Source organism: Chrysemys picta, chromosome 6 (genome assembly GCF_011386835.1).
Source record: "Chrysemys picta bellii isolate R12L10 chromosome 6, ASM1138683v2, whole genome shotgun sequence".
NCBI lineage: Eukaryota > Metazoa > Chordata > Testudines > Emydidae > Chrysemys > Chrysemys picta.
The window spans coordinates 61,969,321-61,984,583 of NC_088796.1; the positions used below are offsets into that span (position 1 = coordinate 61,969,321).

Genomic DNA, 15,263 nt, shown 5'->3' on the forward strand with positions numbered 1-15,263 from the left:
TTTTTTTTAAATGTATGGCAAGGTGATTAGCAACATTCAAATAATGAAGTCCAGATTAGCGAGTCAGTGGGCAGCTTCAGGAATGTCTTTGTAAGTCTGGGAGGCCACTGACAAATGATCAGTGCCACTGAGGGGCACTGATTTACAATTTGGTACATAATTCATGACTGGTAACCACAGTCTCATTGTGTTTCTCCTCTTTTCCGAAGGTGTAAGAGATGACAGTATCTGCCATGCAATGTTCTAAAACAGTTTAATGGTGCGCAATGTTCATACTGGTGCTCAATGTTCAGCAGTCGAGTATACCAGTGCTCCAGTCTGTGTTTGAAGAACGTGGACATCAACACCTCATGTTGAACCCATGGGTTTTCAGATAAGACTAGTCCATGCTTTCACTTTTCAGCTTTTCCAGATGGGCTTTAAAAATCAAGCATCTACACAAACGGTGAGAAGGAACTGAGTGGTGGTTGGAGCTGCTCTGCTTTTTGTACTTTTACTGGAAGGGACATGAAGATGTATAGGAGGAATATAGGGCCCCAAAAGACTGCCAGCAACAAGATTCCAGGTTTGCACATACAAGGTACACAAACTTACAGGGGGATCTATGTGGGCCAATTCTTGAAGAACCTTCATTTCAACTTTAATATTTTCAGACACTGGAAAGTTTTATATTATAAATTAGAGATCAGAATGAGAAATCTGAGTAATATATAATTAATCTGACATTAGTCTGAAATGTAGGGATGATAAATTCTGTGTCACACACAATTACCAAACCAGACCTAACTGTTCTGAGGTATTTTATATTACAATTTTATTTTTGCTTTATAAAACAATCAAATTATTTAGGGAAAAAACTTATTTTTCTAGATTTATTCTGTTCCAACAAAGCCAGCTGACAGACAGATTTTGGGTTAAAAATAGAGCAGCTATCAATTATTTTTTATTATTTGTTTCAAATGTGTCGTTACATTTCATATTATATATATATATATATATATATATATATATATATATATATATATATATATATATATACACACACACACACACACACACACACAAGATCTCAACCTTATCTTATTCACTTTGTGTCCAAGTATATTGGATTTTTGAAGATAAAATTTTAACAGACAAAAATGAGTAACATCTTCAGGAAAAAAATTGGGAAAAAATTCTGCCTGCATACCTTTTTCTGTAATTTGTCTTCCGCATTTTATTAGGGACATTTGTATAAACATCTGGGATCTTTGACTTTTCTTAGATTGCATCTGCTTATTATCCTTCTGGACTCATAACCTCTATTTGTGACCTCACAAATAATTGCTATTCAGATGATGTAAAAAATGTAAAAAACAAAAATCCGCAAAGACAAATTGTAGGCAGGGATCATAGAACATGAAGTAAATTAACTAAACAACAGAGATCCTGGTTTTAGATATATGGCCTAAAAAAACACCATGGAAAATAAAGACAAAAATATAATCTAAGCACCCTAAAGATATAATTTGAAGTATTTCATCAAGTCAGTGGGTTTTTAACCTTATTAAATTATTCCTCCTGCCATACATTTTAAAGTATGATTTTGCTACAATATTCTGAAATTTGATATAATCACTAAAATTAGTACACATTTAAGGGTAAAACATTTTAATAACGTTTAACTAATAAGGAATGTAACACCATAGGAAAACATCATCAGAAAACTACAAGAGCCCATATATCCTTTAGTTAAATTTAATTTGTCAGATAGAAGTTATCTATTTACAATCAGTGTGTATTGTAACAATTTCTATTAATAAGGTCACTCAAATCTTCTAAAATATTAACTGGCTGCATAGCACATTTGACATTATTGCCTATACTGAAGAGGGAAAACAAATGGATTTACAATAAATTTTGGCTGATATGGATTCTGAAGGGTTCATGTGTTGAACTCTCCTTCTCCTTTTAAAACAAATACACCTAAAAAAATTGTTTTAGAGCCTAATTTAGTTGTATATTTCTCACCACTTCATTACAACAATCACAACACAGTTTAATAGAAAAAACAAAACATGTATCGCACACAGTATCTTTAAAAAAAAAAAAGAGCACTAAATGAAATAAAGTGTTCCCTTCCCCCAATTTTACATTCTGAACAGTGATTCCATCAAGATATTTTATTCAAAAATGTAATACACTGATTTTGTTTCATACTTGTGACAAGAAGGCCTGAGTTGGTGGGGAAAGGAACAGTCAAAAAAAGCCTGAGAGGGGAAAAAGCTCATTTAATTAATTTACAATAATTTACAGCTCTTTTTTGTAAAAAGGCATTACAATTGATCACAAACAGGAGAAATCCTGGCTATTTTACAGTTCTAGGTACAGAATTTAAATATTCAAGCTTGTGATGAAAAGCGGCAAGGTGGTCGCAGTGTACAATGTAAACAAGTAGCTTTGGAAAGTGAACAAGGTCCTTGAGAGTTCTTTACTAAAAAAAAATAAAACAAAATAAAACCCAAACGCCTCATTCCTTCCTGATACACGTTCACAGGTCAGTGTGTAAAAGTTCATTTACAAACATAATTTAAACTGTATTCAGCCTAAAAGCACTTTGACATGAAGAGTTTTATAAGATCCAGTCTGAATGGGGCAGTGTTGAGGTCCCTGTAAAAGTAAACATCTTCCATTTCTTAAAAAAAGTGCCACAACATTTGCAGCACAGTGCAGCATAAACTTTAAATACAAAAATATTTTTTTCTTCTGTTGGGATAATAGACCTTGCATCCTGGAAAGAAGTAACAATACTGCTACTGATAGAATATCCAGTCCATGTCTTTCAAGTCATGTAAGGCAATTACTGTGTTAGTTTACTGTATATGGCTAAAAGAAGGTCCAGAAAATGTTAGTCTTTGTTATGTTTTCCGGCTACTCCATGTATGTTCAGGTGTACTTTTGTGATCTGCTGAGTGTTCAAATGGAGATCTGTGTCCTAAGGGAGACCTTGAGCCATAAGGAGACCTCTGATCTAGTGGTGACCTTGGGCCACTACTGGAAGCTCTATGGTCCATTTGCCAGTCTGAGTGGTATCTATAGTCCCTGGAAGATTTATGATGGCTGTACTCTGAACTCGATCGGTGATCTGAGTGTATCCGGTGGTCTGAATGGGAACGGTGGTCTGAATGAGACCGACTGTCTTTTAAATTTCCTTCCAGGCTTGACCTGTGATCTCTACTCCTGTGGTCATCCAGCTTTCTATGTTTACTATCACTGTAGTATCTGAAAGATAGGATAAATTGTTATTTTGTAATAAAAACAAGGGTTAAAATGGTGGCAATCTAGCAGAATTATTTTAAGAGCTCATTCTTTTAAATTCTGCACTACACACAAAAATTAAGCTTTGGTGCTCAGAAACTTGGATATTCTTGTGTTTGTCAAAGGGAGCATATAGATATAAAAACAGATGAGATATATACTTTGTCAAATTCAATTAGAAAAGATGAAAGTGTTATAAAATGAAGAGATTCCAACAAGCCTGGTAACCATATTTAATTCCATGCTCTCATGCCCCATCATCACTGATGTCTTACTTGTCCAGTGTTACTGAAATAGGTCTACCTCTTATGATATTAGAATATCAATTTTTCCTCCCATTCAACACAATTTCCTTCATTTTGATTGCCTATCACTTCCATTGTCAGCCATCCTGTCTTATGTTGTCATCTTCTGCTTTTTTTTTTTTTTTGTAGGGTCACAGTATTCACTCTTTATCAGAACTTTCTATTCCTTGAACTGACTTAAAATCTTACCTATATTACTATTTATGATAAGTTTATAGCAGAACACATAATGTGCTAGGTGTTTTTCCAAAAGAAAAGAAGACAAAGTCCTTGACGAAAGGAGCTCACAATCTAAGAGATAGAGGTTAGGGGAAGTAGTACAGAAGCAGAGGATTTGTATATGTAGATGCATAAGGGAATGAATGTGTCCAGTTTATTGCTTTGATCCTGAAATAACTCGAGTTTCAAAATGGTGCGTAACTGCATCTTGGCAAAATAAGGTGTCTCTCTCTCTCTCTCTCTCTCTCTCACACACACACACAAAATCAAACAATCTTCAAGAGGGATTTAAATGCACAGAGGGTAGGTGGTCTTGTGGATGAACTCAGGAGAGGCATTACATTATTGGGTAAGTGTGAAAGAAGGCACATTTTAATTATAGCACAGTATTCTAATCAACTGTGAGAAGATGTTGGATAAGTATCTACAATGACTTAAACTGGCAACTTGTTTTTGGTATGAACCACATACTTAACTGAAATGCAATTAAAAAATCCCCAGAAACAATACCAACAACAACAAAACAAAACATCCCTCCCCCAGATTTCTATGGATTATTAGCAAAACTCACCTGCTGTCCTGTTTGTAGTGATCCCAATCCCTGTGATCTTTTCCATTACTGAAGGCAGAATAGGGCCTTTTTCTAGAGTCGCTTTTTTTGTAAGCATCTCCCTGATGTCTGTCTTTGTGATGATCGTGGTATTGTGACAAATGTCTGTCAGAGGAATAACTGTCCCTGCTACTGTCATCATGGTTTGTATTCTCTTTCAGTCTTTCCACATCTGCTTAATAAAATAGATAGCTATGCTGAATGTGTGTTTCTGCGTAAGGGAATTTCATAAACTACGAAATTTCTAGTTGAAAAGTATGAAAGGATTATTGTACAAAACAACACTTTAACCTCTTAGATTTAACTGTGTCAGAGAAATACAATGATTTGTAACAGAAGCTAACAATGGGAGCAAAAATGTGTAAATTGAGAAAAGTTGGGGTTGAATAGGCAGAAACAAGAGTAGAAATGCAGAGTGGAATTTAGAGGTGGAGAGATAGAGATTATGTAGGATCTAGGATGAATGGATGAAAAGTTCAATTTGATTAATTAAAGGACAGGAACCCAACAAAGTGTTTCTATGAGAGGTCAATGTGGGTAATGTTGCCTTTACCAGTGGAATTTTGAACAGTAGCAGAGGGAGCAGAGAAAGTTATAGTATTCAAGGTGAGAAATGTCCAAGGCCTGGACAAAAGTTTTAGTAGTGCAACTAATGAAACAATGGCATTTTATTTTAATTCAGAGGAAGTAGTACCATAGCTTCATGAGTGATTGAATATATATATAGTGAAAGAGGAAACAAAAAAGTCAAATACTGCATTGTGGCTGCAAGCTCATGAGATTGAGAGGATAATGTCACTGTCAATGACAAAAGGGATATTGCATCCTACACCATAGATTGCTGGTCCCTGCTTCAAGTGAAGACTTTAGAATCCATGATAGTGATTACAACAACTGCAAGAAAACAAAAAACTAAACAAAAAAGCCCATAACAAACAAAACAAAGAAAGAAAAAAACCCATGTTGGAGCCTGGAACTAGTCTAGAAGCATCAAGTGTTTCTCTTTCTTAACATAATTAAACACAAAAGTGTATTTTCAAATGAGTTCTAATAAAAAGGATTGCCAAATAGCAAATTACTGTTAAAAACACTAGCTGCAGTTGGATTTGTGCTTGACATAGTTTCACCAGCAAAAGTATGTATGCTGGGTCTCACTAAGTAAATCTATCTGTAGTGACAAGTTCACTTAATGCTAGGAGGAGTTTTAGAAGGTTTCAGAGTTATTGAAGTTTATTTCATTTCAAATACCCTACTCAAAAACATTTCAACACACCACCACCATGCAGAACTTCTTACCTGGATTTCTAATCACATGTGTGTTCACATTGCTGCTGATATTCTGGTCATTGTGTTGCTAAGAGAAATAAATACAACAATTGGCATTACTAAATCTCAAAATTACAAATACTAAGTGCTAAAACATTCCATCTGATCAAAAAGGTGATATTAACACACAAAAATATATCCTTTAAATCAGACATTTTCATTTGTAAAAGGTAAATTCAGAATCCATTAACACTTTACCCTCATAAAACAAGTTTTAATACTAAAAAAAAAAGAAAAAAAATCCTTTCAGAATGTCTCTAAATATAAAACAATATATTACCTGAGATTCCTGGCGTTTTTTGATTGCGTGTTTATATAGTTTGTGCAGCTTTCTGGCGTCAAATTCTGTAAACTTTGAAACAAAAATCCACAAATTTCTAGAGAAAGGAAAAAAAAAAAAAAAGACAGGTTAGCCTTCCTGCATACACTGGTTTTCCTTTATGCAACTTTGTATACAATGGACCTGATTCATCATTGTGATATTTCAGTGCCACACTGGCGTAATAACATTGAAGTCAATGGAGTTGTACTGCAGTGGTGAATCAGATCCCATCACATGAGAAGGTAGCATATCTAGCAATACAACCAACAATTTTGCATAATTCTCTGAAGATATAAAGCACTAAATGCTACACATGTATTATTAATTCCTCTCTTTTTCTTTACTGCTGTGTGATGTTTATAATAATTAGTTTAGAATGCAGATATGACCATGAAGAAGTAATTGACATCAGTAAAAACGCTGCTAGTTAAGGGTGGATGGATCTGACTTTACAATAGGAGTTGAGTGCTCAATTCTCTGAAGAGAAACAACATGGGTGACATAATATCTTTTGTTGGACCAGTCGTTAGTGTTGGACAAACTTTTGAGCTCTGATCTCTTCTTCAAGGTCAAAAAGCCCCCTTTGTTTGAAAATCCCCTCTAAAATGGAAACTGTGTTACTCAATGATGTAACTTCCAAGATTGATTTTTCCCGCAGTGCAAGACTTTTGTGCCACATGCCTAATTTCCTGAAAATAGCAGAGGCAGATAGTCCATACGATGTCATGGGTTGGTCATGCATCTACTGCCTTGAAACCAGATGAATTTTCACAACTGAGTAATCACAAAGATACTAGTGGAAATTAATCCTAATTCATTTTCTGGACACTTGTCCAGACTGGGAGAAGGATCAATCGGTGATAAAGAGTTTGGTGGGAGGCCCCATGTGGGGAATAAAGTCCTTGAAATTTCAGGCCCCCTATTGATTCAAAAGGGAGTGGGAAAGAGAAATTTCCTTGCTGCTGTCCCCAATTCAACTTTAAAAGCCAGGATTGCAACATAGAATGTAGACGTGTTAAACTGCCACTTTAATTTTCATGGCTGAAAGAGAAATTTGAAATAGAGGGGGAAGTGGCAAGGCTAAGCCTGGAACTATTTTGAACTACCTAACACTATTTGGAAGGAAGTAATGAGGTGCAGCCCAAGTTCTTGTGGCGAGGCAAGAATCCTTTTAAAAAAGGTCATACATATGGTCATACATATCAGTTCTGGAGAAGACACTGTACTTGTGAAGTTTGCTGATGTTTGATGCTCATGCACAAACCACAGAGCATTCACTGATGTTCTCACAGGGTTCCAAAATACATCTTCAGTGCTTAGTTTACTACTACTTCAGCACACTAAACTTTGCTTTTTCCTGGCAAGTGATTAATTATTACTACCTTGGCCTAAGAGCTTTACTTAAGTACGTACAATAGCTGTGTTTAATGACACTTGTATAATCGGTCACACATGGAATCTCTGAGAACTGTAGGGAATGATTGTCTTTAGCATGCTGTTTGTCCAATCAGATATTGGTGTAGTTTGTCTTTCAGTGCCCTATGTATGGCCAAAAAGAAGCCAGAGTTTGCATAACCACTGTATGATTAAATATAAGGTAATCTACCAAAAACACCATGCATGTTATGGATAGATAACATTTCTTATAATTTTCTGGTAGTTTTTATGGCAGTGATACATGAGTAGATATAAGGTAGCATGGATGATCTTAAATGTGAATGTTTATCAATTTTCCCCCCTTAAAAATAGACTATAATTGTCTATTTAGATTGTATGGTTTTGGGGGCATTGATCTTGCTTTCATACTTGTCTAAAGTGTTTAACACAATGTTGGAATACAATAATTGAGTAAGAGCAGCAGCATTCTGGAAGTTGAGGATTTTTTTTTCCAATTAGAATTAATGACTGAGGACTTAGGACTTTTTTAATCTATTTAGAATTGTGTGAAATGCTGAAAAATATCACCCTAACTTTTTATTTGAAAATATAATCTAGGTAAAATGAAGTCTTTGGTTTATAATTAAGCACAAAAACATATTCAGAGATTCTTTCTGATCCTTTCTTGCCGTTACGTTTGAAATTCTAATGCCAATATTAATAAAAATTAAGTAATTTTTTTTAAATAAGTAAAACATCCTATTATATGGCGCCAAAGTTTCATTGTAAAGCCATAGCTGACAAGCAATCTAGTTTCACAATATATTTTAGTGTTTTTCTAGAATGGAGGCTCTAAGCAAATTTACATAGGCAAAACTTCAGAAGTGTTCACTATGAAAGCATAATGAATACAATAATAATCAAGATTAAAAATTAGATGCCATCTTCCGTCTTTACAGATAAAAGTTCTTTGCCACTGAAAGTTACTTATAAATTACTCAGGAACTTATGATTTGCTCACTTCCAGTCCTTTTTAAAACCGGGAGGAGGCTCCATCTAGTGGACAAAGTACAGCTTGCAGGGGTAGTCAATTGTTTTTTGTCAAGGTCCAAATTTCTTGGTCAAGATATAGTCAATGTCCAGACTCCAGAGAAAATAATACAAAAATAATAACAATAATGATAAGAAGAGGTAAATATAGATTATAGAACATGAATCTGACTTCAAAAATCCATTACACAATTCAAATTTTTTCTTTATAGGTCCTCATATTGTATTTTAAAACATCTGTAAGTAGATTCAAGAATGTGAGAGTTGGAAGCCAACAAAAATGGACAGAAATCACTCTAGTTAATAGAAACAGTGATGGATTTTTCCCTTTTGTTCATGAAAAATGTAGAATTACTTACTTCCTCCACTGTTTAATAAGTTCAGGATTTGTGTACTCTTTTAGACATTCAGTGATGTGATCCCCAATTTTGATTAGACACTGTCTAGTATGCTCCAGCTGTTCCCTTTCTGAAAGACCTTTTTCTGGTCTATCCAGCTGTTTCAGCGCTGCTTTAACAGGCCTCATTCTTTCTTTGCACTGTAAAGTGGAAAAAGGAATATATAAGTCAGGAGGGAGGGGAAAAAAACTAAATTCTACAACATGACCCATCTTACTTCTGTGATATTTACACAGGAAAAGACAGTGCTACTCTAAGCCAAATGAAACCTCAAGCCTCTGGCTCACAGCTCTTAAAATTCTCTTTTACTACAGGTTTCCTTTGGAAAAGTTATAATTTAAACCGCTGCAATATTAGCTTCTTTATGAAAGCATTAGATTGTATTTAAGATTTAAGAAAATATTTTTCTTAGAAATAGGATATTACAAACAGATATGATGACTCTAGGTATTATAATTCTAATCTGTTGTCTTTTTTTTTTTTTTTGACCTTTCAGCACAAATACACAATACTAGACCTGTGTTACTTTCAAGAAACTTGTATACAAATTCAGTGTCAAGACCATAATGACAGTATTCCATAAATCCTGAAACAACTGGAGCCTAGAGGCAAAGTGACATTCCACTCAGGAAAGGATCTGCATTCCTCTTCCTCTCTTGTTGGGCGTGGTTCCCTACCCTTCAGAAAAATCTCTGCAGCGCTCTCTCAGAAAATCTTGCCAGTGGATTGATCCCTATGAATGAAGCTAAGACTACCAAGGAGATGCTGGTATGGACAGACAGACGAAACTCAGTTCAAGCTTTCCTTGCATGTGGAAGAGGCTGGCTCTCCTTGTCCCATATCCAGCCCTCCCAAACACCCATTTCTTCATGAACCAGTGAGAAAAAGTGGAAAGAAGGGGATATTTGGCTGTCCTTGTACCTATCTTGATTCTCTAAGAGAAAACAGAGAAGGTGGGAAAAGAGGACAGACTGAACTGTAACATCTTATAATGAAGTGATGCTTTCAGTAGGTGAATAGGAGAAACTGTCAAAAGCAGGGTGTGACTGGACTATGTAGATAAGCTCCTGCCTGGTTCACTGATATCAGAAAGACTTCTAGAGAGACTGCAGCAAAAGTGCTATGATCTCCATCACAACTTTGTCTCCTTCATCAATCTGTTCAGTGTCTTGAGCTCTAAAAGCACCTGGACTACTCTTATCTTTTTCTTATTATGACGAATATGGGGAAGAGTGTATTTAAAAAAAAATAGCATTCAACAGATACTCTTTATTCAACAATCAATTTATAAGCACCAAGAGGGTAATAGGATAATAAGCAATAGCCAGCATAGATTTGTCAAGAACAAATTGTGCTAAACCAAAATAAGTCCCTTCTTTGACAGGGTTACTGGCCTAGCGAATGGAGGGGAAGCTGTAGACATGATAAATCTTGTTTTTATAAGGCTTTTGACATAGTCCCATATGATATTCCCATAAGAAAACTAGGACAATGTGGTCTACATGAAATTGCTATTAAATGGATGCAAATCTGACTGAAAGACTGTAGTCCAAAAGTAGTTATCAATGGTTCACTGTCCATCTGGGAGGATGTATCTAGTGGGGCCCCACAAAGATCAGTCCTGGGCTGGTGGTATTAATATTTTCATTAATAACTTAGATAATAGAGTTGAGGGTATGCTTATAATATTTGTGGATGACATCAGGCTGGGAAGGATTGCAAATACTTTGGAGGACAGGATTAGAATTCAAAATGACCCTGATAAATTGGAGAAATGGTCTGAAATCAACAAGATGAAATTCAATAAAGAGAAGTGCAAATACAATAGATTTAGCTTATCAGCAACCCCTCCATTGCCAGCAAAGTTGCCATTATCTGGCAGTTGCCAATAAGCAGAAGGCAGGTTTACAAGCCTGCAGCTGGAGAAGGAAGTGCTTGGATGTCCCTTTCCTGGCCACAGATCTTCTTGCAGCTAGGGCAGCCAGTGGGGAGGGGGGACTGAAGCCCAGATTCTGGGGCTTTCTATATGAAACGGGGGGTGCTGAGGGACCACAGAGCTGTATGATACCATCCCTACGCTTTCCAGGGATTGGGGCTCAGCATTTCCAAGTGCTTTCTTCCCTGCGTGCAGTCCCCGACAAGGCAAAGCCAGGAGAGTCAGGGAGTGGTCTGACATCCAAGATGCAGCCCCCCTCCATATTACTGTCCTGCCCACAGCCTCCCCTCCTAGCCCACAGCCCTGACCTCATGCAGGTCCCCATGCACTAGCAGCTTTGTGGGGCTGCAGTCCCAGAAAGAAGCACTGGGACATGCTGAGCACTGGTGACAGGCAGCTTTGTGGGGCGACAGCCAGAGAAGGCACGTTCTCCCAGCACTTTCTTCCCTAGCTGCAGCTGGTGTCTCTCTTCCAAAAAATGTTGCTAACTTGTTAATAGGCTGCGTGCTGATGCCAACATCTGAAGCCCCTTAACATAAAAGGCAATGGGATGGGATTGGTTCTCAGCAACATGTTGCTATTAATTGGCAGTTGTTAATATCCAGGTTGCTATTAAGTGGAATCTCCATATTACACTTACAAGGAAAAAAACCCAGATGCACAAATACACAGTGGGAAATAACTGTGTAGGTCAGGGGTCGGCAACCTTTCGGAAGTGGTGTGCCGAGTCTTCATTTATTCACTCTAATTTAAGGTTTTGCATGCCAGTAATACATTTTAACATTTTTAGAAGGTCTCTTTCTATAAGTCTATAATATATAACTAAACTATTGTTGTATGTAAAGTAAATAAGGTTTTTAAAATGTTTAAGAAGCTTCATTTAAAATTACATTAAAATGCAGAGCCCCCTGGACCGGTGGCCAGGACCCGGGAAGTGTGAGTGTCACTGAAAATCAGCTCACATGCTGCCTTCGGCACGCATGCCATAGGTTGCCTACCCCTGGTCTAGGTGGTAGCACTGTTGAAAAGGATCTGGGGGATTATAATGGATCACAAATTGAGTATGAGCCAACAATGTGAAAAAAGCTAATATTCTGGTGTGATCATTAACAGAAGGATCATATTTAAGACACAAGAGGTAATTATCCCACGCCACTTAGCACAGGTGTTCTAAGAAAGATGTGACCAAATTAGAGAGATTCCAGAGGAGAATAACAAAAATGACAAAAGGTTTAGAAAAATATACCTGTGAGGAAAGGTTGAAAAAACTGGGCATGTTTAGTCTTGAGGAAAAAAAGAACCAAGGAGTGGGTTGATTTTCTTGTTACCTATCTCTCTTATGGCCCCAACTATGAGTTAAACCAATCTGGGTTCTTTTAGATTCAGTGAGCCCAATTCAGGAGGAATGTAAAAAGGGGTGTAAACTACACGTTGGTAAATTGGGTATGGATGTTAGTCAAAGTCTGCACTGGTACAGTATATATAGAGAGAGCAAAAAAAGATGTAAATCATCTCTGAATCTGACATGTGCTATACCCAGACTGAAAATTCAACTCGGAGTCTAGGCAGTCTGAGAGCTCCATGTTGCATCTAAGGTAATCTGTCACAACCTTCCCCATTAACATTTTCTATCAAGGTAAGATGAGAAACCGAGTGACAGTCAGCATGATAGTCAGTGTTAAGAAATGCTTCTTGAGCATGAACCTGACGGCTGGTTTGAATGAACATGGTATATTGTGTTTCAGTATGCATGTGTTACGGCCAAACAATGGGCACAGTACATCCATCCCTCCTGAACACAGACAGGCCCATCTTATAGATTGCAGGCCACATCTCCCTCAGCATAGGCAGAAACTCTATGATCAAGACAAGATGAAACAAAAGATGAAATATTACATTCATCCACTCCTCACATAGACCTACAACAAGGATCCTCACATACGCCTACAACAATCCAAACTGATTCTAACCTATCTTGTCTGTGATGCACACAAATCTCAGGATTTCACATTTTTAAATGTTATATGTTGCTGGACATATGCCTATCAAATGATCTGTGATGAGATCAGAGCATATTTAGGCACCATGATATCATTGGGAGATCACTGTCATGTTTTCATAGGACCTCACTAAAAAGGAGAGTGCATATTTAATATGTAACTCAGAAGTGCAAACACACATCTGAAAAAGCTGCTATTGGGCTTGTGCAGAAATTCTGTAATGTTTGTCTGCATGAAGACAGAACTGAACCTTTAAAATATAAATATAAATATATATACACACACACACACACACACACACACTTCTGAGTTAGCACTTCTGAGTTACATATTGAATATATATATATATATATCGCCCACACTTTTGGTGCGCTATTCTGAGACCTCACTGGCAATGAATCAAGTGCCACAATGCCCTAAGCACATTGGTGTTAACTGAGCATATAGAAGCAGTTTTAATTCAGAATGTCATTCTTTTTGTGTTAAATAGCAGCATTAAGATAGCCACAAGGAACTTACTACACTGAATGTCTTCTGATCCAGTTCTTCAGATTCTTCAGATATAGGAACAGGCTCACTAATTGCAGTAATATGAACTGGAGTATCTGCTAATGTAGCTTTCTTGGTTTTGTCTCTGTTGTCAGATTTGACTTCATTTATCTATAAATAAAATATTAAAATAGATCTGAAAAGGGAATTGCAGTTTAGTTCTACAATTACACTATCTTACTACATATATTGACCATTTACATATATTTAATTTTTTCTTGTTTTTTTGCCTAGGGATGCGGAAAGGAATGTGAATGTTTCTTATCCCACTTGCACTTTCAGACAGCTAAACTATGTGGCAGTAACAATAAAAGAGCATTAAGTGATCTGAAATGCCTGTCTACCTCAAAACCAACCTGTGCCTTTTTTTTTCTTTTTAATTGTATTACATAATATACTGAAGTCTAATTACCTTCTCTTCCTTTGCTTCTTTTTCTTTCTGTGTGGACTCCTTTACTTTGCTTTCTCTCTTTTCTTTCATATCTTTTTCCTTTAATTCTTTCTTATCCTCTTTTTCTTTTTTCTCCCTTTTCAGATCCCTCTTGTTTTCCTTTTCTTTTGTTTCTCTCTTTTCTTCAACCTCCTTCTTTATACCAATATCTGGCTCAGATTTTTCATCATTTTCTTTTTCTGCTTTTATTTTTTTATTTGAATGTTTCACTGAAGCGATCTCATCCTGCAATATTTAAGTATAGGCATCACATTGCAAACTCAATTCCTAGTTTTACAAATTTTACAGTAGTCAGATTAAAAATATACCATTCTTCCTCAAAGTGTGATTTTTTAAAAAACTTTAATACCTATAAACTGCCGCTAAATCACACAGTGATAATGTAAAAACAATTACACTTCTGAAATTTAATAGGCATGTGCCAGAGAACGCTGAATTGGTCAATACCAGCTTTACGGGAACCCAAGGGAATCACATTCTAGAACTTTTCTTGAGAAGGAAATAGAAAAGTCAGTTGGGCAGTCTCGAGGATCCTTTGCTTGGCTCATCTGCGGAGTGGACTGAAGAGTCATTATTTAGCTTTAGGATTCCACTGATCCTCCCAGAAAGTAATTTAGCAGGTTAAGCTGCTGAGGCTATGCAATAGCATGACCGTACTCTAAAATATCAAGGCTGATTGAAGGAGGAGAAAAACAAGCTTTACACGTGGTCTAAGTGGTTGTTTATAATCAAAAGGGAATACATACAGGAATTCTTAACTAAAATTAAGTATCAGAGTAACAGCCGTGTTAGTCTGTATCCGCAAAAAGAAGAACAGGAGTACTTGTGGCACCTTAGAGACTAACAAATTTATTAGAGCATAAGCTTTCGTGGACTACAGCCCACTCGAAGAAGTGGGCTGTAGTCCACGAAAGCTTATGCTCTAATAAATTTGTTAGTCTCTAAGGTGCCACAAGTACTCCTGTTCTTCTTTTTGTAAAATTAAGTATTGATCCTTATAGTAAATAATCTTGGTTTTCTTTACATCCGTTTTTGTTGTTGTATTTGTATGTAGTCCTGATCTACACAAGAGAGTTGCACTGGTTTAACACATTTTTTTTTTTTAAACTAGCTTAGTTTAACTGGTAGAAACCCTACATGGATGCTCTTATTTCAATTTAAAGATGGCTCATTTCAGTTTAGTTTAAAACAATTCCTAATCTACTGAAATTAAACCAAAATAAGCCTAACTCAAACCAAAATGAATTGCACCAGTTTATCCCATAAATGCACCAGTTTATCTCAATATTGGTTTAAAAATCACATCTTTAAACATGTGCAACAAGGCCTTAGACTTTAAATACATTTTATCTTTTTTTATTGGTTTACATGATACATTAAAAACAAACAAATGGTAGCAAGGAAGCCTGGAGGTTGGGAGGTG

General features: G+C 36.3%; 1 protein-coding gene across 3 annotated transcripts in view; it reads right to left on the bottom strand.

The window, feature by feature from the left end:
• Window positions 1-2,250: 2,250 nt before the first annotated feature.
• CHD1 (chromodomain helicase DNA binding protein 1) overlaps window positions 2,251-15,263 on the bottom strand; it is a 71,392-nt gene continuing 58,379 nt past the window's right edge. For 2 of the 3 annotated variants that reach the window (XM_005284061.5, XM_005284060.5), the window contains 7 exons: window positions 13,802-14,065; window positions 13,360-13,500; window positions 8,866-9,044; window positions 6,038-6,134; window positions 5,728-5,785; window positions 4,393-4,603; window positions 2,251-3,261 (listed from right to left, as the gene is read on the bottom strand). In XM_005284061.5, coding sequence (XP_005284118.2) covers window positions 2,898-3,261; window positions 4,393-4,603; window positions 5,728-5,785; window positions 6,038-6,134; window positions 8,866-9,044; window positions 13,360-13,500; window positions 13,802-14,065 — 1,314 coding nt within the window. In that variant the 3' untranslated portion in view covers window positions 2,251-2,897. The remainder of the gene's footprint in view (window positions 3,262-4,392; window positions 4,604-5,727; window positions 5,786-6,037; window positions 6,135-8,865; window positions 9,045-13,359; window positions 13,501-13,801; window positions 14,066-15,263) is intronic. The other variant, XM_065550237.1, reaches the window with a different exon arrangement.